At 37.4% G+C, this 24,102-nt stretch overlaps 1 protein-coding gene across 7 annotated transcripts in view; it reads right to left on the bottom strand.

Annotated features, from left to right (window-relative positions):
* BIRC6 (baculoviral IAP repeat containing 6) overlaps positions 1-24,102 on the bottom strand; it is a 184,711-nt gene that overhangs the window by 37,278 nt on the left and 123,331 nt on the right. For 6 of the 7 annotated variants that reach the window (XM_080342353.1, XM_080342357.1, XM_080342355.1 and 3 more), the window contains 4 exons: positions 23,203-23,503; positions 20,825-21,042; positions 19,017-19,181; positions 16,844-17,012 (listed from right to left, as the gene is read on the bottom strand). In XM_080342353.1, the coding sequence (XP_080198479.1) occupies positions 16,844-17,012; positions 19,017-19,181; positions 20,825-21,042; positions 23,203-23,503 (853 nt within the window). Of the gene's footprint in view, positions 1-16,843; positions 17,013-19,016; positions 19,182-20,824; positions 21,043-23,202; positions 23,504-24,102 lie in introns of those variants that run through there. The other variant, XM_080342359.1, reaches the window with a different exon arrangement.

The following is a 24,102-nucleotide window of genomic DNA, read 5'->3' as shown; positions in this document are numbered from 1 at the left end:
AATTCTGAAAGATGCAATGTGGCATGTCAAATTTTAAAGGGCCTGCTGAATGTCTTCACCAATTACCCTCAGAAGGAAAACCAGTCTAGGATTTACAGACTCCCAATCTTGTCCTACAAGCAGGGATAGAGATACCAGAGTTGGTTTCCAATCAATGAAGTGAAAGAAAGAAATGAATGAAATGCTTATGGGTCTTAGCAAAGAGATAAAGGGACCACAAAAGGTTAAGAACAAGCTCCCTCCACTTTAAACAAGGCAAAAATCTTTACTGCCTGTGCTTGAACAATCACATCAGTGATCTGTACTGTTTTCTGTAAATGAAACAGATGTCACAAGATGGTGACAGTCTATTGGTAGAGAGAATTTCATTGAACACCTATGGCCAAAACCAAACACTATTGAAGACAACAGTACTTACCTTCTATTTCTCAAGTGAGTAGTTCAAAATAAACATACAGAAAGTAACTTTATGAAGGAAATGAACACCAGCTGCATCTCATGTATGACTGGTTAATTTCTACACATCCTTCTATCAGGGATCAGCATCTAACTGCATTTCTCCTGAAAGCTTATTAAAAAAGATAACTCATCTGTGGTAGTCAGGAGGGCAAACACCACAGTTTAGTTTCCTTTTCCATAGAACATATTACACAGTGGAGCGCAAGGCATCAAGATTTGTCAAAAAAGTGTATCTCATGCTGGTACCAGAAGAATGATGTCTATGTGGATTGAAAGGGGAATAGCAAAAAAATTACAGGTTCTTGGCAAGCACATACAGATACATATGCAGTCTGTTGCTCATGCTTTCAAGACAGTCATACTACCCTGTAACTGCAGCAGTCCAGAACTTCATGGTAGTCTCCAGATGAGAAAAAATCTTGTGTACTTATTTATGCTTTTAGGATTGTTCTATATGGCACCTTCAGTGGCTTAGTCAATATTTGGAAAAATTTCTGCTATATAACACTCATTAAAACAGACAAAAAAACCCCACCCCACTCTTGATGCCGGAGTACTGTTTTCTGTGAAGCACTCTGCATTATTTAGGCAGCAGGACAAAGAATATGTAGGTGAGAAACAGGAGCAGGAAGAAAAAGGTGAGATGCAAGAAGCCTCACTGAAATCTAGCCCTTAGCCCTCCTATTTCTCACCTGATGATTTCATGACTATCTTTCTCGCAAAACTCCCTTCCTTCTGGAAAATCTAACATGCACTTTAATTCACTGTGATCAAGTGAGTGGGGCTAGAGGTTGCAAGCTAGTCTGAAACAAGCTCTGCACATGCAGCTGCAAAATCCACCACCAGCTGTGTAAATCAATGAAGAGCTCTCCAGTTAATGGATTTATGTTAAAAAGCCATATAAAACAACATGCAGTACAGAAACAGATAAAGATTAAAGCAGAAAGTTACAGTCTCTAATATCTTCTAATAATTTGTTGTAAAAATATTTCTATTAGCTCTTTGAAGTATAGTTCAGTCCTTAAGGACTAAGTGCTTTATCTGCCATGCAATCCAGTATCCAAGTGCAAACCAAATCTAAGCTGCTTCATTCCCTGTAACTAGGTTTTTAATTCTCAAAGATATCAATGCCATAATGTTGCAATACATACTTTATAATTACTCCCTATAAATTATAACAGATTTCTGCAACACAGTAGAGCTAGAAGTAAAAATTTACAACTATTTCATAAATCTTTTTATATTATTAACCACTCAAACAGATAAATGGTTTTGACATTAAAAAATTATGTTATTAAAGTTATATTCCAAAGGCACTATCTGCTAGGAAATGCTTTGAAAATATAATAAGCATAGTCATGTTCTTTTGCAATAGACAATAAGAAATTTCATGAGATAATAATTTCCCCCTCTTAATCCAAAACTATTTCCAACTAACAGTGACAGATCAGAGGAAAGAGATGTGGCAAAAGGTGCTGGGATGGGGGTGTATTCCAGGTTTGTTTCTTTCTTACAAGGCAAGATGGTTTATGGGCTTTGGAGAAAGAGGACCTTGCTTCAATACTGATGTTCTCTGAAAGCTGCCCTCGTGGACTAGGTTCTCATTGCTCTGCTTCCCTTTGCTTGCTCGGTAAGGACCCAATACTCACTTAACGGACTCACTGAATACAACAAAATGTATGGACCTGTCAGCTCAAAAACCTGGTACTTGGAAGCCCTAATACTCCACAGTCATATAGCCTACACTCAAACCAAGGTGAAGGAATAATCCCAGATACCTGCTGTCTTCAACAAAGCACCTCCTGAGCTGCAGAGAACAGCATCGAATCATGACCGAAGCACTTTAAAAGTTACTAATTGCTTCTTAAAGTTACAATACCCATACGAGAGATTATTTTTGACACCAGTGAAGAAGTGAAAAATGAAGATTTCCTGAGGTCCCACGTGAAGCTAGAGACCGAAAAAGAAAAAGCCTCTCACCTTTTTTCCATCATTCTGCCATCTCCAGAAGGTCACTGCACACAGGTGGGGCTGAAAGCCTCACCTCTAACTCCGGAACACTTATCAGTCACCACCTTCTCAGTTGCTTCAGTTCATCAAGAGAGTGATTAAAAAACTTCCCTCAAAGCAATATGTGATATGTCACTCAACACCCTCTAAAGGCAGGTTGGCTCAGTTTTTCCTGAACTATTACTCAACTGTCAAACTTACGACTTTTTGTGACAAAATAGTGGTGTGCATTTTGACCATATTCACTGACAATAAAGCAGTGGTTGATCTTGACTGGTTCCAAGTGAAGCTGGTGTCAAAAGGGGTCTGGCAGAAGAACCAGGTCCACTTTGTGTCCATTTAACTGATTTCTAAACACAGAACTACTTTATAGCAAGTGTGAGAGACCAGGACAAGTACATTTCTGTTAAGTGACGACTAACAGGTGGGAACAAACTAAAGGTACTTCTGGAATTAAGTATGAGAGAATTCTGGATTTTTCCAAGGATATTCTGGGTCAGTAACTAAGTTACAAAATCAAGAAAAAAATCCCGACAACAGTCAAAAGGCATTGAAGTTCCTCAATCAGAAGGAGAAACAAGATGTAGACATATAGTTGTGTCAAAAGCATCAAGCCAATGCTGACATGAAACACATGAAAGAGGTGTGAATGAGAACAGTAAGAAATCTAAAAGTAAGTTGTATTGCTATAGATGAAGGATCTGATTTTTTACTCTTTTTTTTCAACAGAAGAGTAAAAAAATACTGTGAAACTGGCCATGCCCATCACTGCTGACTTAAGAGCATTACACAGCAATCTATATCATTAAAAAAATCAGCTAACAGCTCCCACAAAGAATACAGTAGCTGTGTTTAGTTCTCAGGAGAGGGGAAAACAAAAAAAGAAAGAAAAAAAACTAAGGGAGAAAGAAGGAGCACCGATATCCACTTCTTGTTTATGCGAAGCAAACTAGTTCATCTTAATTTGTGCATACCACTGCATCTCCCAACAGATACAGCTTTGCTCTATTATTGTGCAATTTAACTGAAAAAGTGTCAGATCTCACAAAAAGAAGTTTGTGAAAGTTGTCGGAGAAGAAAACTAGAATACATCACCTACAGGATGCACATGCTACTGCATTTCAAGTAGCTTCCTGCATCCTAGGGAAAATGCAGAACTACAAGGGAAGACAGTCTTAATGGACAACTGATGTATGTATGAATGATCTTTTGGATTTCATTATAGCATTTTGACGTAAATAGACTTTAAAAATTTAGGCAGGTCTTTACATTTTTCTTTCCATTTTCTCCTTCAAATCTTCCTTTATGTTCTGCTTTAACTTGCAATCTTCTTCAGAGCATTTGCTCGCCATAAGGGCAAACAATATATGACTGAAACCATGCTATTTTTATGAAAAAATACAGCATATAGAATAATCTTAGAGTACATGAAAATCAAAATTACATAAATCCATAAAAATACGTGAGGAAAAAGAAAACTTACACTTCACTTAAGAGCACTTGTTCTTTTTGTAAATGTGATGTTATGGGTGTACTACATTACCCACAGCAGTAGTATATAGCAGCATAATGATAATCTAAAGGATCAAGACTGTAAATCCTTGAATTTATACCACTGAGTTTTTACAAGATAGCCTGGCAACTCCCTCTTGAAGTATGAATATTTTTAAAATACGACATAGATTTGTATTGACTAAGGTCCATTCCCATGTAATGCAAGTGCTCCAACATCAGTGGTAATGAACAGAATGACCTCTAATCAAGAGAAGCTGTTCTGCTCTTGGGATGATACATAAATCAGTTACCAAGGAGTTGCCAAAGTCTTACTAAGTGCTTGAAAGCTCTGCCTAGATGGAAGTAACAGAATTCACTTTAGGACATTTTTGGATACCAGTGTCCAAACTCAAATACTGTGTAACCATGTAATGTTAACCGCAACACAGGTGGCTTCCAGGCTCTTATTTTACACAAAACGTAAACTATCTCCCCATCTTTCCAAATACCATCAAATATTATGGATATATTGAGATCTTTTCAAATCAACTTGTATTATTCACAGAATCACAGAATGTTAGGGATTGGAAGAGACCTCAAAAGATCATCTAGTCCAATCCCCCTCCTGGGGGACTCACCCTTTATATATTTGTAAACATTAATAAGGTCATCCCTCAGTCTCCTCTTCTCCAAGCTAAAGAGCCCCAGCTCCCTCAGCCTTTCCTCCTAAGGGAGATGCTTCACTCCCTTAATCATCTTGGTTGCCCTGCGCTGGACCCTCTCCAGCAGTTCCCTGTCCTTCCTGAACTGAGGGGCCCAGAACTGGACCTGTAAGAAATCTTGGACCTGTAAGAAATCTTCCATGAAATTTTCTCATAATACTGAATATGCACTGTAGCTATACGGAAGTTATTTGTAAAATACCAGCTTCCACCCAATTCCTTGAGTTTCCTATAACTGAGAAATGTTAAGTCTGACCACCTTTTCTCTTTTTTTTCTATTCCCTCCCTCCCTTCCCTCTGCCAACACCGACAGCTTAAGCAGCTACTGCCTCATCCCTCTTATTGTGCTGTGCTGAAGGATTTATTTTTGGCTGGCTCTTTTCCAAACTGGTTCATGGCACATCCGGACAGACACATGTATCAACGCAATGGAAGGACAAGAGGGGAGGAGTGCCACCAAACCAAGGTCCATGGCAAACACTGGATCTGGATCCCCATGTGCAGGAGGAGTTGCTCCCCCTTGCCTGTGTTCAGAGGGAGCCCAGGGAGATTTGTTTCCCTGGGTTCACCTCAGCCACCCACATGTCAGCTGCATCCTGGCTTTGTGCATGGCAGACGACCCTGAGACCTCGGCCATGGCAATAACCAGGCCAAGAGACATTTTGTGAACCTTTTGCTGCTCCCTGTGGATACACCTGAATTAGCTGGGTATTTGTAGTGGAGGTGCTGAATTTATTGTCACTATTTATACTTGAGAATATTGCAAGAAATTATTCTGCTGACCTTGAATCTTTATACCTGGTCGTGTCAACAAGGTAACAGATTCCTAACCTCCAAAAACATAGTTAAATTAAAAATGCACAATGCACAATCTCGCCCCTTTGACAATGGAAAGGGTTTGATTTTTAATGTGCGATAGTTAATAAAGAACAAAAGCTTGAAAAATTGCTTCGTGCTAGATGCTCTCAGCAAAGTCAATGGTCAGAATAGACAGGTGAAAATGTCCCTATTTCTAGTTGGATCTAAATGAATACAGAAATACACTCAAGATACAGACAGAAAACAGCTCCAGGAACAACTGAAGTTGCAGCAGCCTTTTCAGAATAAAGAAAGAGCTTAAAAGGAAAGACTACATATATACATATTAGAATATATTTTAACGTAATTATTTAAGTCTTCTAAGAGTTAACCAATTTCACTGAGGCAACATTACTTTCCAGATAAAGGGCAAATTATGTACAAGTACCATACTACTGACAGTATTTCAAGCATGGTACTTACCACTAAAATAATGCACATGTAAAATATGCAGTTTTGTCCATTACTAAGAAACTAACCAATGTACTTAGACATTTCGGAAAAATAATGAGAAAAAATAAACATAGAAGTAAATTAATTTGAAAATGGAGTATATAAAGCAATGATTTTACACTCCTTTGCTTTCTCACAAAAAAAAAAATTGAAAACTAAATTTCAATCAATGTCTTTTAACTTCTAAAATATGCTGTTCTGGAAACTGATCAAGGTTTCCAGTTACATTCCTACTGTTCACTGAATTCAATGTAATTAATGATAATTTGATTTTTCATATGCATAAGCTTTTCATACTTCTGAATTCTGAATTGCTTGATATTTTAAGTATTTTTTAAAATGTTTTCCCATATATGTAAAATATAGCTGCCTTCATATCAAGAAGCTATGCTATACCAACAAAAACACATTGCATTGGCAGCCATCATAGAACGAAGCGACTGAATAAAATTATTTGGAACAGCTACTTGCAGAGATTATTGAAATTGTGGCTTTTTATTTGAGGAGACTGAGAAGAAGAGGAGACTTCGCAGAGCTCCCTCCCCTTTCCAATAGGGCAGGCAAAAAATACCTCTCTGATCTACCTAGGAAATAAAGGAGTTACTGCTTCCTGTGAAATCAGGAACGGAATATTTTTCTTTAGGTCTGTGTTTTCATTAATTCCACACTAACCTGCATTCTTTGGGCGGCAACTAAAAAGAGGGAAAGCGTTAGAAGCAGCATTTCCCATAGAAACAATTGCCTGCCAAACAAAGCATAAAAAGACAAAAGGCAGCAACACTCTTTCAGCTTGAATGCCTTAATGTCACCATTTGTCACGCAGCGCTCGCTCAGAAAACCCCGAAGTACAGTTAACTCTGCTCCTCTGCCCACCGCACACTTTCTCCTCCGTTGGTGGGGGACGAGGATGTGCCGGGCCTGACAATGAGACAGCAGAGCCACCGCACATTGTTATGCAACTCCTCGTCTGCAAGGGTGGCTCGTAGCTCCTGCTTTATTCAGCAAGTGCCAAGTGCATGTTTAATCAATGTCACAGCTCACCACAGCGTGCAACTGCCGCCACTGTCACTCCTTCCCTCAGATTTGCCTGGCTGAGTTATGCAATGCTCCGAAGAATACCTTGGAATTCTTTCCGGAGGCTCTGAATGCAGGTGTGTGGCAGCACCCACACTCCTGCCAGTGAAGCAGACTTCTCTTCGCCCTTTTCCAGGCTGGACTAAAATCACACAGTGTGACTGCACGTAGTCCGCTGCATTTGGAATTACAGCATGCCAACTTGAGAAAGCCTCTTCAGACGGCTGCCACAAAGAGTAAATTGAAGGCTGGATTTTTCTGAAGTCTTAAATAACTAAATATAACTGAATAAAACCAGGAGCTGTTTGTATATTTTTTTAAAGGCTAAATGGAACAGCATGCATTTCGTTGCTCTGCATCATCTAAGGAAAAAAAAATTCCTCAGTTTTAATGAGAATTAGTCAACAGTGAGGATCACTACCAGAAAGGGTTTTACTGTTTTTCAACTACACTTGCTTTAGTGGATTACTGAGAGAGAAGGCCAGGCATTTGGAAGATTCTGTAACATTATCATCCTCATCAATAAACTTCATCAAGGAACTGTTCATGCTCCTGTCTGGTCTGTCTGCGTGAGGAGAGCAGCCCCTTCATGAAGATAAAAGCCTGCTTTGCCACTGAATCGAGGAGTAAGAAGCATGTCTGATGACATTTTATTCCTGATGCAATGTAGGGTAAGAAACATCTTTTTTTTACCTTTCTGCGCGATATGCTCCGAGCTGATGGCTTTAATTAGACTCACAGCAGAAATACGTTTATCTCCAATGATTAAAGATGTTTGCCAAGAGAGAAAAATGCTATTGCACTATAAAATGTGATCGCAAATTTCCAGTAAATTGGGGTTATCTGAACTAGTAGAAATCCCAATCAAATTTTGCTTTAAGGTTATAAATTTGCGATCAATAAGGCTAAAAGAGCATAGTAGATGACATATATTATCACATCTCAGCCACCAATGAACATAATTTTACAGGGCATACGTTTATAGGGGATATTTTAATGTAAATTAAGAGTACCAGAGCAGCTAAGTAATAGAGACGACCTGTCAACCTCACTTTTCCAACAAAATTGTAATAAATCATACACGCATCTGTAAATCTCTATCTCAAGCCCCTGTATTGCATAGAATTTTGTTACTATAAAAGTACTATTGTCCTTTGGTGTACTGCAATAATAAGCACATAAAACAACAACCTTTATATTTGAAGAGACAGACATTTTCTGATTAATGTTGACTATTGCATGGATGTCCAAAATCTGACGTATTAAACAAGTAAAAGGATAAGATCTCACCTGCAATTACCTACTTAGGGCTCACTGACCAAAAAAGACTGCAATACTGCATTAAGGAGGCATATTTTCCATGTTCAAAACCAGATGACACAAATATTTCCAACTGTTTTTGTACTGTGACAGTTAAATATTTAACAACAGTTGAAAATTCACATACTCTCCCCAGGCATTTCAAAGTGTTTGACAATGCTCACATACCTGATTGCATCTATTTAATGTTTCATAAGGAAACAAATTAGCTGGTTATAGACAAATTTTAAATTTATTTTATAATAAAATATATTAATTGGCTTGAAGCATCAAGCTATTTTTCCACCCCTTCTACCAAATCTGTATCTACAGAACAACTACTTTTAACGTGGACATGTTAATACAAAAAAGCCCAAAGATGAATGCAATTCAATGAATATAGCATTAAGAAATATTGTGTAAAGAAGTAGAGAGTTGTTTTTACAAAGATCAAAGCTTGTATGTTTGTCAGATGAGATTTACTGTTTGCTTTCTTTCTTCTAGCTAGCTGCCAGAATACTAGTGAAGGTATTTGCAGGAAAAATGGGGACCTCTGCCATCACAACACTGGAAGATGTAAAAAGGCAAGAGGAGAAAGAGGAAAAAGAAGAATCTATTTTAGCACTGCTTGGGATTATTGGAACTGTGCTCAATTTATTTGTTATTGTTTTTGTGTACATCTACACTACGCTTTGATGACATTTGTGAACATCGATTGCACAGCACACAGTGCAAAGACCAGCGATGGTAAGAATGATTTCTAGATTTAAAGCAAAAAAATCCACTGTCTGACAAGATGATCGAAACATTCCAGAGCAAAGTGCCTGGCTAAGGGTGCCGCACCAGTGACTGCTAAATGTACCTGCGAGCCCAGCTAGGGTGCTAAATTACGTAAATGAAGGCAGACGATATTCAACTTCTCATTGATAAGAGATGAAATCCAAACAGCAGCAACAGAGATGGCACTCTTTTATTGCCAGCAAACATGCAAGTCACAAGAAATGTAAGCAAACACTGAAAACAATCAGAACATAGAAACAAATTGATTAGATATATGAATACATATAAAGCAAGCCCCATGATGCTTTCTATGGTTTTGTGCAATATGTCTCTTCATAGCTGAGACCAGAAACAGAAAAAAAAGGTTTTATTTTTAAAGCATCATAATCTAGGCTTATAACTTACACTAATGTATAATCAGTGTGAAAACAGGAACACTGTTATACCAAAAATTGTAATATTATAAATAAAATTTTAACTCTTGACTATATTCTGCAGCATTTTTGTTAGTCTTGTGGAAAGCTGAAAAAGGTTAGATTTTCTTGCCTTTACTGAATCTGTATTCGGAGTCATCATGCTCTATTGAACATGTGCTTTTCTAATTAAAAATCCTTTAAAGCGGTGTGAAAAAAGAGTTTCAGTACTTTTTTAAAGAAATATTAACAATTACAACGACACACTAATACAAATGAAAAAATCTTAAGTTACATTTTCTATATCGCCATTTTTATAACATGTTTAACGTAAGTCAAATACAAATGTCATGTTTTCATCCTGATGCTTATTTCAAACCGAGTAAAAGATATCACTTAAGGATTCATGGTGTTGCATGAAAAACAGGTTTAAATATCTTCACCCAGAAAGTGTACTCTTGCTTTCTGGCCCAGGTCCTGAGGACTTTTTTCCTTTTTGTACCATTTATGATTGAGGCCCAGAATTGCAACTCTTATACATATTTCATGCAACATGCAGTTAGACTAATGAAAATGATGAAATATTTCCTTGTTTTAAATTAAACCTATGTATGTTTTTGAATGAGATCCAAGCTGCAGTCTGACATCATAGGAGTTTTTGTATCTGTGAATATATCTCGCTTATCTCTCCTAACAGAAAAGCTACTTTTGAGAATTTAGGATTCAAAACACAGTAGAAAAACAACACCAACCAAAAAACCAGGAGAAACTGTCTTAAATAAATGCAGTTCTTAGCAACACATCTGCCACAGAGGATTTGAGGAGCTGCATTTCTGAAAAATCAGCTCAGTTCCTTCTCCTAGGCTGCAAAGCTACATCCAGTCCTTCAATAAAATGACAAAAAGATACACCTCTTGTATAGGTGACAGCTTATTACTGTATAGAACTTCATAACCGCTAGGCCAACTGAGCCTTTGGAAGTCGCTTCTAAACAAGCACATGCATAAAATAAGGTCAGGTAGCTAGAATAGAATGAATTTGGCAATGATATTTCACTCGGCTGCAGAAACTACACTGTAACACATTGATTTATGGATGAATGAGGTGGAAGATGGTATATTCTGGTTTTACCACTCTGAGTCAATACTGGCTCATCCAAAAGAAATGATCAACAGAGCTGAGGCTGCGCTGGAAGGAAGCATGTGCAGACAAGAAAATTTATTCACTATCCATAGCCTAAAGCAAATCTCTAGTACTGTATACTCATTTTCAGTATATGAAGCGTCAAAACATTCAGTAAAAGTAAGCTACATTCTAAAGGAATTATGCAGGTTATTCCTGTTTATTTAAGACTATAGAATAGAGTCAATACATTACTAAATTTATCAATGTAATTCTTATATCTCATACTTATGGATATTATTGCACTAATCTCATACAAGGATATTTGAGACAGGGCATAAAATGAGAGGTTACAAGAACCTGAAAACAGAACAGAAAATCAGGTAGAAATTACTGCTGCTTATTTTGATCCTGAAATTATTTAAAACTTGTCAATTCTGTGAAATAAATAAACACTTATTTCATGTCATTTCAGTGCATAGCTCTCTTCTCAAAATTGTGAATCAACTGGTACACCAGCCCTGGAGTGAGATACTGCACCTTTTTTTGTAACACTTAGACAGCAAAACAGATAAAAAGCAATTCCAAAGTTATAACCAAACATATCAAATGTGCCAGCATCTTTCTATTACCAATGAATGAATTCACTAACATTAATGGAAACTAGTGGAATTTTTTATTTGGCAATTATATACTGTCTTTCTAACCTGCCACTGTATTTCTTATTTCACTTAAAACAAAAGGCTTTGACCCTTTGAAGGAAGTAACAGGGTAATACTATTGTAACAAACTGCCTTAGCATATGCGTTATATTTTGTATTAAAACACAAGTCCAAAATCCCCTCTTAACAGGTAATACTTGTGCCTCTATACTTGTGTGGACCTAAGTCTTACTTTGGCTAAATGAGCTCCAATATACAGTACTGATGTTTAAACGTTTAATCCAATATATGCATAAGAATCTCAACAACAAAAAATATCTTAACAGCAGCTACCTCTTATCAGACATAGTAAAATGTCAATAGCCTAGGGAAAAGCAGAATTTCATGACGATTCAACACGTACACTGCAGCAGTACCTTCACACGTTCAGCAATGGATGAATACAGATTAGTACTCTTAGCTGAATGAGCTTAATGCACCAACGTCAGAGATCCATAAGGGAACAGGAACATCCTAACGTCATCAGCCTACTCAGTCCAGTGGAACTGGACTACTTTGCAAAAAGTAACACAGCACCATATAATACCTTGAGAATAAGTATGATTAATAGAAAATACTCTAGCTTCAACAGGAAATCTAGTGTAGTCCAAGCTCTGAGGTAAGGAGGCGAGGTCTGAAAAGTATAACTTTAATGGACCCAACTAACAAAGGTATTTCAAAAGAGGCAGACAAAAATTAATTCAGTACATTCACCTTCAACAGATTTGTCTATAGTACTTACTATATAAAGCTGGTAATAAGGTATTTGGCAGCAGGACGAAGCAGCACAACTGTTAATGAATCCACAAATCTAGGGTGCGACAGTACTTGGTGAACTATGAAAGGTGCATTAGAAATAAATATTGGCTCTTAAGATGTGAAACATGCTGGTGAGTGAACACAACCCTTTTAGTAAATCTGTCACATAGAAAAGCATCATCTCAGCAGTCAAACGTAAGGAAGACTGAGCTAATCTACCACCACAAGCTATGCTGATCACATCACATGGCGTCTTTGTCTACCAGAGAAGGAAGGGTGGCTAAGAGAGCTAAGATGGGAGCATGCAAGAAAAGCCCAGCTAAAAATCACAGTATCACCTGCTTCCTGTAATCCTGGGAATTCAAGCAAAGAGAATTCAGGTAGAATTCTGCAACTTGCGATGAGGTCTGTCTTCCTCACCTTTAAACAAATGTAAGTCATCTCAAGGTTTGCTAGATACTAGTTTAGGCACAAACTAGTACAACTCTATATTTAAGAAAGAAGAGCCTACCTAATATTGTGCTATCCGTGAAGAAATCCCAACTTCACTGGGCTTTTTAATGTCCAAGAAACATACAGTCCTTGTCCTAAAAGCCACTTGATTTTACTTTTATTTCATTATTCCCTTCCACAGCCTCTCCCTATACACTTTGTGAGCTACAAAGACACTTACTGCTGCTTTCGTCTCTCCCACTTGTAAATACTAGCTTGTATTAGTCTTTAGAAGCCCAGGTCCATCAGTCAAAGTAACTCCTATCAGCAAAATCTAGACCTCCAAGCTAGGTATGTACTCTAGTTAGGACCTGATGGTCACATGTTTGCTGGGAACCTCTTGTTACATGGCACAAATTTTACTGTTGGTCATTTCATTCACATGTTTGATAGAGTTCCCATGGCAGTAAGTCTTTGAAATGGAATGCGTTGTATACAAGACAACATTGAAAGGCTTTGCACAGCAGATTTTGGTGTGAAATACAGACACATGCTGGTTGTTCCATGATACAGAAGTTAAGAGTAACACAAATTTAACCAATGTAAACATGAATTAAGTAGTTAGAAATAAACAAAAATGTTAAAAAAAATAAAATCTCACCATGTTACAAAGATAAACTTTTGTCATTTATAAAATGAAAGATAATAGGTCACAGTTGTGCCATACTAAGATACAAAACATAGGAAAAAATGATCAAGAAACAGGGTGAGGATTACAGCAGTTATTGCTCACTGTGACTAGAGCTATGATCTACCTTGCGTAATAAGGCAAGTCCTCCATAGAAAGATAAATCTTTTTTTCCCTACAAGAAAAAAGCAATTATGGAAATTAATGAAAGTGGTCACTTCACAGTTTTCAAGGACTTCCCAATCACCTTGCTCTGATATAGATGAAGCTGCAGAATGTGTAAGAGCCACCTGGTTTGTAAAGATCTGCTTCAGGATGAGATTTTTTAAAAGATTAAATGGTATGTGAATGTCCCTTATCTGATCTATATTCCTTTTATCTAGAACAATCTAGATATCAATCTAGCCTATGTATGATATGGGCAAATTGAGCAGAGATGGCAAAACATATTTAAGCAACAAAAACACCTAGATAAACTTCTAACTTTGACAAAGGTCAATTTTCTATTCTGCTAATGGAACTGCTCAAGAATTTTGCAAAAATGACTTTGTAAGCAAGATGTATCATACCTGTAGCTAAATGAACATATCTAAACCAAATACAAAATTCTCATCAATACCAAAATACTTACTATTCTTGTATCACCATAGGGGTATCAGCCTACTGTGCATAAAGAGCAACAGCACACCCAGCAGCTTCACTGCATTCTACATAGAATTTTTTTTCCCACATCATTTTATGTGCATGACAGATATATAACATGTGAAGATCACTGTTACTGCAACCATTTACAGCAAAACAGAAAATCTAGCAGAATACCTCCAGCATAAGGGTAAACTTTAACTGGTACCAACAGCATCCATTAAAGTCTGAGAAAGAGCTGCTGAAAATTGCTGTTCTCTGTCAGCATTATACTGGGCACAGCTTGTATCTGCTGGGGTGCCAGAACCCGGGAACACTCTATTAGCATTCTGTATGCAGTGTCCTAATTTCTCATTCCAGCACAGTACAGGAAGAAAACAGTTACCTGCCTCTTCCACATGAAAGTGCGTTTTGAGAACAGAAGGCACACTGCTGTGAAAACTAGAAGACCAAGTAGAGGAGTGTTACTAATAACGCTGTTCCCTTTCCTGCTCCCCCGAGCAGGCGTTCAGCCCTACTGAAGAAGGGAATTTTTCAGTCTTGAGCATTGTACCAGAGCTTAACACAGCTCCAGAGCTCTACAACTGCTGTCCCTCTTGTGACAGCCAGGCTCCCTGTCAGCCATGTCTCCTGACACTGTTGATGACACCGAGAGCCCCAGCATCACCTCCAACTCAGACTCACTAGTGTCAGAATTACCTGCCTGCTTTTGAACTAAACAACTGCATTGGAATTATGCCTGGCTATCACTAAGACAAACTATTTTTCAGGGACTCCTTTCAAATTAAATGCATCTGACTCAAATATTCAGGAAGATATTGTTTCCAGAACTCATGCCTTTTTGTACATTTCCTTCTCATACCGATAGATCCTATTACATCTTAAAAGACAAGCTTGACCGATATAAATCCACAAAGCTCTTTTTTTAATCCAGAAGAACATTGTTAATTATAACTTTTTATATAGAATTTTGAACAAATGCCACAGGAAGCATTCAAGACTATAGCTTGGATCGATGTATTAAGCATAACAAGGCTGCTGCATTAAGAGCTACAGATCCATTTATGAAAAAAGCAGGAACTATCTGCTTTGTTCACTCTTAACTAATTTTTATTTCACAAGCACAACATATGAACGTGCCCTGCCAATACAACAGTAGTCCAGCAGTGGAAAACATACCTAAAATGAACATTTCCCACTGACACTTTGCCTTTTCTCTGTACTTCAGGAAAACAAATGGTCTCTGAAAGCCCAACTAGTCTGAACTTCTCACCACCAGCCACATATTTGATATCTTCTATCAGTATCTGACTGTTCTTCCCCAGTTAAAGGTGACTTATACAGATAGATTTTTCTATTGAAAACAGCAAAAAGCAATTTCAACAGCTGTGATTCATCTACAACTCAGAAACAACCGCTTCATCCTTCAGATAACACAGCATTTTTGCCAGGTCTTTCAGTGACTTCTCCTTTCTATCTCAACAAAGAAGAAATTACGAGTATCTGTTAGAAAGATTCTTTGTTGTTTTGCTTTATCATTTACTTTATTCTTTTACATTAGATTTTTATTGGCAATAACGAGCCCGACCTATAGACTACAGAGCTCATTTTCTTCACTGTGCTATGTGCAAAATAGAACCAACAAATTAATTGCAAAATTAGGAAGAGGTGTCAAACTGTGGACTGGCAAGTGAAACATCTTCATATTTTTGTTTTTCCTATATGGCTCCAGTAGGCTTTTTGAACTACTTCCATTCCATCATACAGGAATATGTAATGCTCTAGTTACCACAGATTAGAAAAGCCACATTCTTGTTTTAGTGCTAAGTAGCTTAGTAACTAGTTAAGTCACAGATGATTTCTCTTTTACCCCAGAGATAAAATACACTGTGTAATTCAACAGGAAGCTACGACATTATTTCAAGAAATTCACATCACCACACCCTAAAAGTGGCATTCAAAAGTACTATAGTAATGTGACAAGATGTTTAGCAGTTAATCCAAAAATAGGGCAAGTAAAATAAGGCTCCAAAACCAAATTTTTCATGTTTTGAACAACTCCTCCAGCTATCTAGGGATTAAATCCATCCTTACAAAACAAAGAAACAAAGATTCAACTTAAGGGCAAGGCAATGTTTACAGACTTCAGGTTGACCATTATCTGAAGAAAAAATGCTTATTGATATCTTCATAGTAAAGCTTGTCATCTTGAGAGACTGAACACAAAACACAGACCCAGTCTGCTAGTTTTGCCATTAGTTCCATCCAGATGTGCTTAACTTACACTGCTTGACACTACCTTGAACAACTGAAATAGTTTTCACAGCAACATACTGGATAAAATTACCAAAACGTCTTTGTTTTAAGATTACAAGTAGAAATGTGATGACAACATATAACTAATTTGTTTTTCCTTTAAAAAAAAAAAAACACCACAACAATTTCATTGTTCCCATATATTTGAAATATTTTGCAGTTTTGATGAGGCTTATTTTTGTATTTCCTAAATAAAGCAGAAAAAGCTCTGATCAAAGAGAATTGCCCTAGTACATGCAACATTTACCAGCTTTCGTGCATATATAGGTTCAATTTTCTCACAAAATTAACAGTTTTCTTCACAGTCTTGTATAAAGTACTCTCTCTCACCATGTATCTTCTACAGAACATCTAAAAGATAAACTTTTCAGATAGAAATACTATTTTCCTGTTAATTTCAACAGTTTAAGAATTAAATCTCAAATTTTAAAAAGACATTAAAACAAGTAAGTTCAAACTCCTTCATCAAATGAATATTTCAACGAACACCATAATTTTGTTTTCTAAGGCTCAAGTGAATGTTCTGTTAGTACAATTCTACCCAGAACTACCTACTGTTTCTGTAAAAACTTATTTGACAGAAGTAAGCTGAGTTTAATTTAGGAGACAATGGCATATTACCTGAATCGTTGCGGAGGTATGATGACATTGCTGGGATGAGGCAAGATTGACTAAGTAGCTCCAGGAGAACAGATGGAAGAGCGCTGCTGTTCTGTCCTCTCCCCTCATGGCTAGTTTGGGTCTCTCCATTTGATGAACTCCCTGCAGGATTTATGTAACTGGCAAGAACCTGGAATACACAAAAATATTTAATCAAACCTGATTTATTTTAGGCAAAAGAACTTTGACTTTCCTTCCTTAAGGAAGACACCCTAATACATCACTAGCTATTTTTCCTAATTCAGTACAGGTATTTACTTCAGCAGTCCCAAAGATCTCTCAGAAGAAATTCTATACAGTTATTAGACTATGATTCCAACTTTAACTAATGCTAAAATTAAATAGCTATTATAATTCTGAACGACTTTAAGAGATCAATTAACATGAATTTTGACAAAACCGCTGGAATTACTCGAAGCAGGAGTTTGCCAGCTCACACCACTGAGACACTCTGTTGATCCATCCCATTCACTTCAGAACACCCACTAGCAACAAAAGATTTTCTTTTTTTTTTTAACTGCAAATGTTTTAAAAACAGTTGTAATTTCCTTTAGGATGGGAATTCAGGTTTTACAGATGAAACACTGACTTACGGTGAGCATGAGACTTACTTGGAACACCTGCTTGGGAGCATGGCTCGAGCAGCCTGCCTTCCCCTCAGGACAGTGGGGGAGTCACCTCATGGCTGCCCGCCTGCTCCTCCCAAGGGGGCTCCTGCTGTGCTCCTGCTGTTCACAGGCCCCTACTGTGCTTTGTAGATGTACGAGCTAATGCACTTCCATGGCTCTGATCTGTGCAGTTGTACTCTCAAATTAAGTAACACTGAGGCTTGAAAGGCTGTATTGTTTGAAGTTTCAGGGTCTCCATTCACTTTTTTAGCCTCTTCTCCTGCCTTTCATCCTCCCTCTTTGCTCTAACCCCTTTAGCACTGGCATTTTGGTGCAGCATCTTATCAGCACTCTGCAGAACAGAACTTTTCTAAACAAGCTTTCTAGAGAAAGGACCAGGCAAAGTCTGCTGTACAACTGACTGACATCTTCAGCAAATTGCTGAAGGCTTTTCTACTTCTCCCTGCAATTGCTGATTGCCCAAAGCAAATGCCTCCTTAGCTCATGACTTAGACAGTTACAGCTAAACTTCTGCATGACATAATAGAGAACACTGTCCAGAAGCTTCACCAAGAGTAATTCAGGTGATTTTCCTCTTTCTTGCTTAGGAAAACTGTTCCGCATTTTGTTTTGCTTTTGCAAGGGCCATAATGCTTGTGCCTTGAAAGCTACAGTGACTGGAATAACTGATTACATCAAAATGATAACTTCATCAATCGGGGCATGGGCATTTTCAGAATTTCATCTCCTTCATGCTCTATCCCTGCAGAGAAGTTAGCAAATGAATTTGAGCTGACAGTTCTGTGAATGAAATTTTTGATGACTAGATAGAACCTTATTTTCCCTACACTGAGCTAAAATAACAGGGGTTGGTCACATTTCACAACAGAGTGAAAAGCCTAATTATGCAGGATTTTCTTCTCCTTAGCATGAGGCATTTGGAAGGCAGAGTTTTACTAAAATCTGGATGTTTACTGGTAATTTACTATTGTCATTTAATTGACCTATTCATAATTCTATAGTATTGCTGAGTGAGATTTTGTTATATTTGCATAACATATTCATGGACACCAGTAACAACTACAGGCATTTCCTAAAAGCAGGGCAGAAGTATGCGAGAAATAAACACGAAAGATTATTTGGCACACAAAATGTCTATTCCTGCATCCTCCTCCTTTAATGGACAGTTTTTACTTTTGACTGAATGCAATTATGGCCACAGAGATGCATGACAGCTCCAGGGAAATACACTGGAATGCTTCTTGGTTCATTGTCTATTCAGAACTGTCACACAGGCTTATCCACTCACACCTTCTTTATGCCGCAGCCCACTGTTGTTTGAAAACAGCCTCACTCCAAATACAATCTATACCATTTTTCATGTATACAGGCAGTTGCAAACTAAATTTTGCCCAAAATACCACAATTACTGAGCTATATGACTGAAAAAATACAAGTTCAATTTTTATTATCCAGGTTCTAACGTTTCAAGTGCTTACCATTAATGACATTTCATTATTACGTACCTGTAGGAGGCAGGTCACATGCTCTTCTTCTAGCCTTTGCTTAGTCAGAGCTTGTTCAACATCCCATCCTGAAGCTGTGGAGCCTGTGCCAAAACCTGTACCCTTAGCCCAATACAACTGCTGTTCTTCTGTTGACGCACTGTTGTGTGTACTTGACACCTGTGGCTAAATTAAAAAACAAAACAAAAAAAGCCCCACCACAATAATTGCATTTTTTTCCATCTTATGAACCAATTCTTTAGAAAGCCTTTGTTCTGCAAGAGAAGGTAATCACATTTTACTAACTTAAAAAAGTTATCACTGGGATTCAGGGGAATTCAAAGCTTTAGATAGGAAAGACCACCACATCCATGGAGCTCCATCCAGTACAGGTCAGTGCTAAATTGTTGCAAGTGATGCTTCTCTAAACTCATTTTTGTTCTCCTTTAAGATACTGTCACTGCTTAAATGATTCAAGGTATTAAAACGCTACTTAATCCATATCACACTAAACATCACAGCTCTGTATCTATCGCTCTTTAACAGCCAGTCAGGTTTAATAGCATTATTAGATGAAGTGAATAGGAGTAGAAATGTCATCAATGTTAGGATGCTCAAGCATGTGCTGATTTTGAATAAACGCTCCATTCTGACAGTAGTCTGGAATCACCATTTAGCTCTTGCATTGGGAATGTAATGCGTCTTGGTGATGAAATAGCTGTGTGGTTATTCTCATGTAGACATTACTCATGAACATGCTCTGCCGTTGACACTCAAGAGGACTGTCACAAACACTGAGTTAAAGCACTTAAGGGAAAGCCTGGCTTCAGAAACACAAGCCTCAGTGCTTGTCCAATGGATCTCTAGTTTTGAGTTACCATCTATCACCTGATGAGTATGAATTACGAGAAAGCAAGCTGCTTAAGAGGTCACGGTAGAACTGACGCAGAGATAAGAATTAAAGGTTGCCCTTTCCCTCCAAAAGTGCAATAACGTTAAGGTATTAATGTATTAGCAGCTTGATAGCCCATTAGGAGCAGAATATCTCAGCTTCCCCTTAAATCTGACTAGCCATTAAAATGAATTATTCTCATGCACAGCTTCATGTCTTCCTTGCTCAAGCCCTCATCAGTATCAGAGCTGCTAAAATATGGACAGCCCTATATTTTGCATCGTCTTAGCCATATTTAGCCACGAGGAAATTTTTCATGCAAGCCTCTGCCACAAAGATGCTAAAGAAGGCAAATCATCGATTTATTTTAAACATTTTTCTAGAGAAGTGGTATGTCTATAATTCTGGAGATTCACTCAGGATCTTCAGCGCTGTGGAAAGCTTTTGTCTTTGGATCTCATTTCCCTATCAGTAAAAAGCGGATTAAAAAAATCACTGCATTAATTCATTAATTTTCACAACTCATTTACGTTTGTGAAGCATTTAAGAGGAAATAATTTGCAGCCAGCAGAGTTTACATGATGAATGCTAAATAAGGTAATGAGGTCATGCTATCTAATGAGGTTTAAAGAACCACCATCCATTGAGCATTATGCCTCTCATGCACTGAATAAGAAGGTCTTGTGAAAGAAACTGATTACACCTTAATGCATCAGGACAAGCCACCTTTGTTGGTTAAATTTCATGACTACTACGTTTATTTGCAGCATGCATGGAAAATTACTTAATCAAGTACTTTCTAATTTTTTTTTTCTCTTCATTCAAACAGCAATTCTGTAGAAAGTAGATTATAATTAAAGCATGAAAATTATTTTCTTTTCTACACTGAAAACTCTTTGCTGCTTCTCAGTGGCAATTATTCTGCTGCTAAGCTTACCTCTGTCTGGTTGGGACTAGAGTTGGGCACTCTTGGTGCGTGGTGGCTCAGAGCAGACAGACAAGCAAGGATGAGATGTACAGCCCCGATCTCCAGAGCCATCCGCCTCAGCAGCACGCCATCATCTGTAGTCAACGGTGTAGTGCTGAACAAACTACGCAACACGTGGAAGGGCAGAGTTGGAAGCACGTTAGCTGAAGGAGACTGAAGGATATGACCTAGATTGAAGAAGAAAAATATGAAACCCATATTTTCTTTCAATAGTTCAATACAGCCTGTTAATCTCTGCAATGGTTTATAAACAACACATACAGAAATATACTAAGGATTTAAGCACTTGCATATAGGAAGCTATCTGTATTAGGTTTCTCTTCAGAAAAAAAATTCAGCATGAGAAGAGTGTAGAAGAAAGAATGTTTATTTATTTCCTTTATGGGTTTTGGTTAAGAACCAGAATTATAAAATCTTATTTGCCATTTCCAGGAAGAAAACTGAATCTGTGAATGATAGTGAGCATACTTCTGTATTTGACTACACTTCCAGTTGTCTTTCTGAATGATGAAAATGAAGGTGGTTCAGACTAATTTTTTTCTTTTTAAACATTCCAGCTACAGCAAGTTAAAAACACACAAGCTAACAGCAGCTCAGCCAACAAGATGCTGTAGTTTATCATGGCGGAGAGATTTTTTTCATATTCACGTGCCCAAAGTGGGAATTAAGTCACTGACACAATCCAAGCTGTGATGGTATTCACCTTAAATACATGGTGAAATACCAACATAATTTGAATTAGATGAGCTACATGTCTGAATTTTGTTGTAGAATTCTTTAATATTTTTAACACTTTTCCATTGCGAGAAAAAATAACTTATTTTAAAAGCCACATTTCAAATAATGGAGTGACCTATTAATGCAATGTACTTGGATTCAGGAAAGTGTCTCAATTTTTCTGGTATTTAACAATGCATTTCACATTCCTTTACAAATGCATATGTAAATAGAGATATTTGACAACTGAAAATACTGAAGACACTCGAAAATAGCCAACTCTGGTCAGAAGTTGCTCCTTATTTTAAAGATATATTATTTTCTCCCTCATTCTTAGAGTTTATCAGCTCTATCATCAGGTCTAAACTGAAATACGTTACAAATATGTATGTCTATATTTGCATGTATATGTATCTGCATACACACAGGATTCAGTTCATATCTTTGTAAAGATAATAACAAGAAGGAAACATGATTTATTTTGGCAGACAACTGAATCCATGTTAACCTACAAGCCACAGATTTTTAAGTGCAGCTCGTCATAATATGCAAGAAAGTAGAGAGATTCTAGGTGTATGAAAAGATGCATTTCACAAAGAAAAGGAAAATATTGATGTTTCATATAGGGAACTAATGTGGACTACTGCGTACAACTGATCCCACAATCCATAGAGAGTTGAATTCAGATGTCTGGCTTAGGGAATGGATGAATTGACTGTTCAGTCCAAACACAAAGGCTAAGAGGAAATACAATTCCTGTCAAAAATGCATTGGAGAAAGAAGAGCTATTTATCATGAGGAACAATGCTGGCACAATGACAAATAGGCACAAACTGGATATGAATAAATTTAGGCTGAAAATTAAAGCAGCCACTACCTATTAGGAAAATGATATTCTGGAACTCTATTATCAATAGTAAGAGAAAAACCAGCACTCTTTTCAAAGTCATAATGAAAGGAAATGTCTTAAAAGTACTAAAACATCTTTCACATACACTCTTCCAGTTTTTCAAAACACTAAAAAATACCAATATTAGAGCTATATGCAGAATTCTACGTTTGGTTGTAAAGACACTGACTACAAATTGTCTCTCAGCTCATCTGTTCATTCATCAAAGGATGCCCTGTTTCTCCCTCTGAACTCAGAGGGCAGAGCTCCTGCTCAGCTACTTTGATCACTGTGATCTTTAGATCTTTCTCTCCTTTTCTAAAATACTATTATTCAACAGTTTATTGTACATCTGCTGTAGCTATGCTTCTGTGTATGCTATTCTGCATTTTGTTGTGGAATTACAAGACGTTTACTCAATTAGTTGAGCATACCCGGCTACTCAGATCATTCTGTCCGAGTGCACTGTCATCCTGATAGTGCCTTTCTAAGTTGTCAGCAGTTGTTTTACAATTATTTTGACATCTAGATAAGAACACTTGAATAGTGATGATTGTGACAAAATTTTGCCAGATAGAATTTAATATTTAGAGACAGAGTATCAAAAGATGCTAGCAACACAAATCAATACTAACTTCCTAAAAGCATTACAGTGTAAATAAAGTTAAGTAAAATGATCTAGCCGTGGTCTACAAAGAAACATAATAATCGCAGCACATACTTCCTTCACCATCATCTGTAACTCCCAACACCAATCTCAACAGACACTGAGCATGTTTCCGTTCTTTTAGCAGCACCTCAGCATAGCCCGGGAGACGAAGAAATAAACCAAAGGCAGCCAAAGAATGCGCGGGAATGGGAGACATAGTCTGAACTGTTGACTTGATCGGTGGAGGTTCTGCAGCAATTGTTTCTGGTGCTTCATACACCAATTCCCCTGACTGTTCAATGGTAACCCATTCAAATTGATCACTGTCCTTCTGCTTTTCCTGGGTGGTGGATGTAACCACTGGCGTGCTCACCTTAACCAACAAAAACAACAAAAAAATTGGTGGTCATTCAGTTAATTGCCTAGGCAGAAAGTTTATTAAAGTTAGGATCTAAAGCACTTATAGGACATATAGTCTTCATATAGGACACCATTAAAAGTCACATGAACTACACTACCATTTACAGATACAGTGACCAGGCTAAATGACTAAAAAGGGCATATTTTTGCATTTTCAATACAGTTCTAGAAAGTCACGCCTATATGAAAAAGCAACTGTGTTTTGCCAGCCTCAAACCCTCAGTTAAAAATGTGTTGCCTAAAACCTAGAGGCATAGGAGACATAAATTACACAGAAATAAGTAATACAAATGTAAGTTTGTATATCAGACTGTTAAATAAGAAATGACCCTTTTATTCTTAACATTAAACAGTGTGAACTCAAGTGTTTAATTTTTAACAACATATCACAAAAAGGAGAACAACTGATATTAGTATCTTTCAAAACTAGGAAGAAATTTGGGCATCTTGGCAGTCTTGTAGCAACTTGTGCTCCTTTCAGGCTTTCAACTGATTTGGCAGGCTTTATTAGTATTATGCTCTAACACAAGAGTCTGCAGTGCTGTTCTATGA

The sequence above is a fragment of the Nesoenas mayeri genome (assembly GCF_963082525.1).
Source record: "Nesoenas mayeri genome assembly, chromosome: 3".
NCBI lineage: Eukaryota > Metazoa > Chordata > Aves > Columbiformes > Columbidae > Nesoenas > Nesoenas mayeri.
This window is presented reverse-complemented; position numbering and strand designations above follow the sequence as displayed.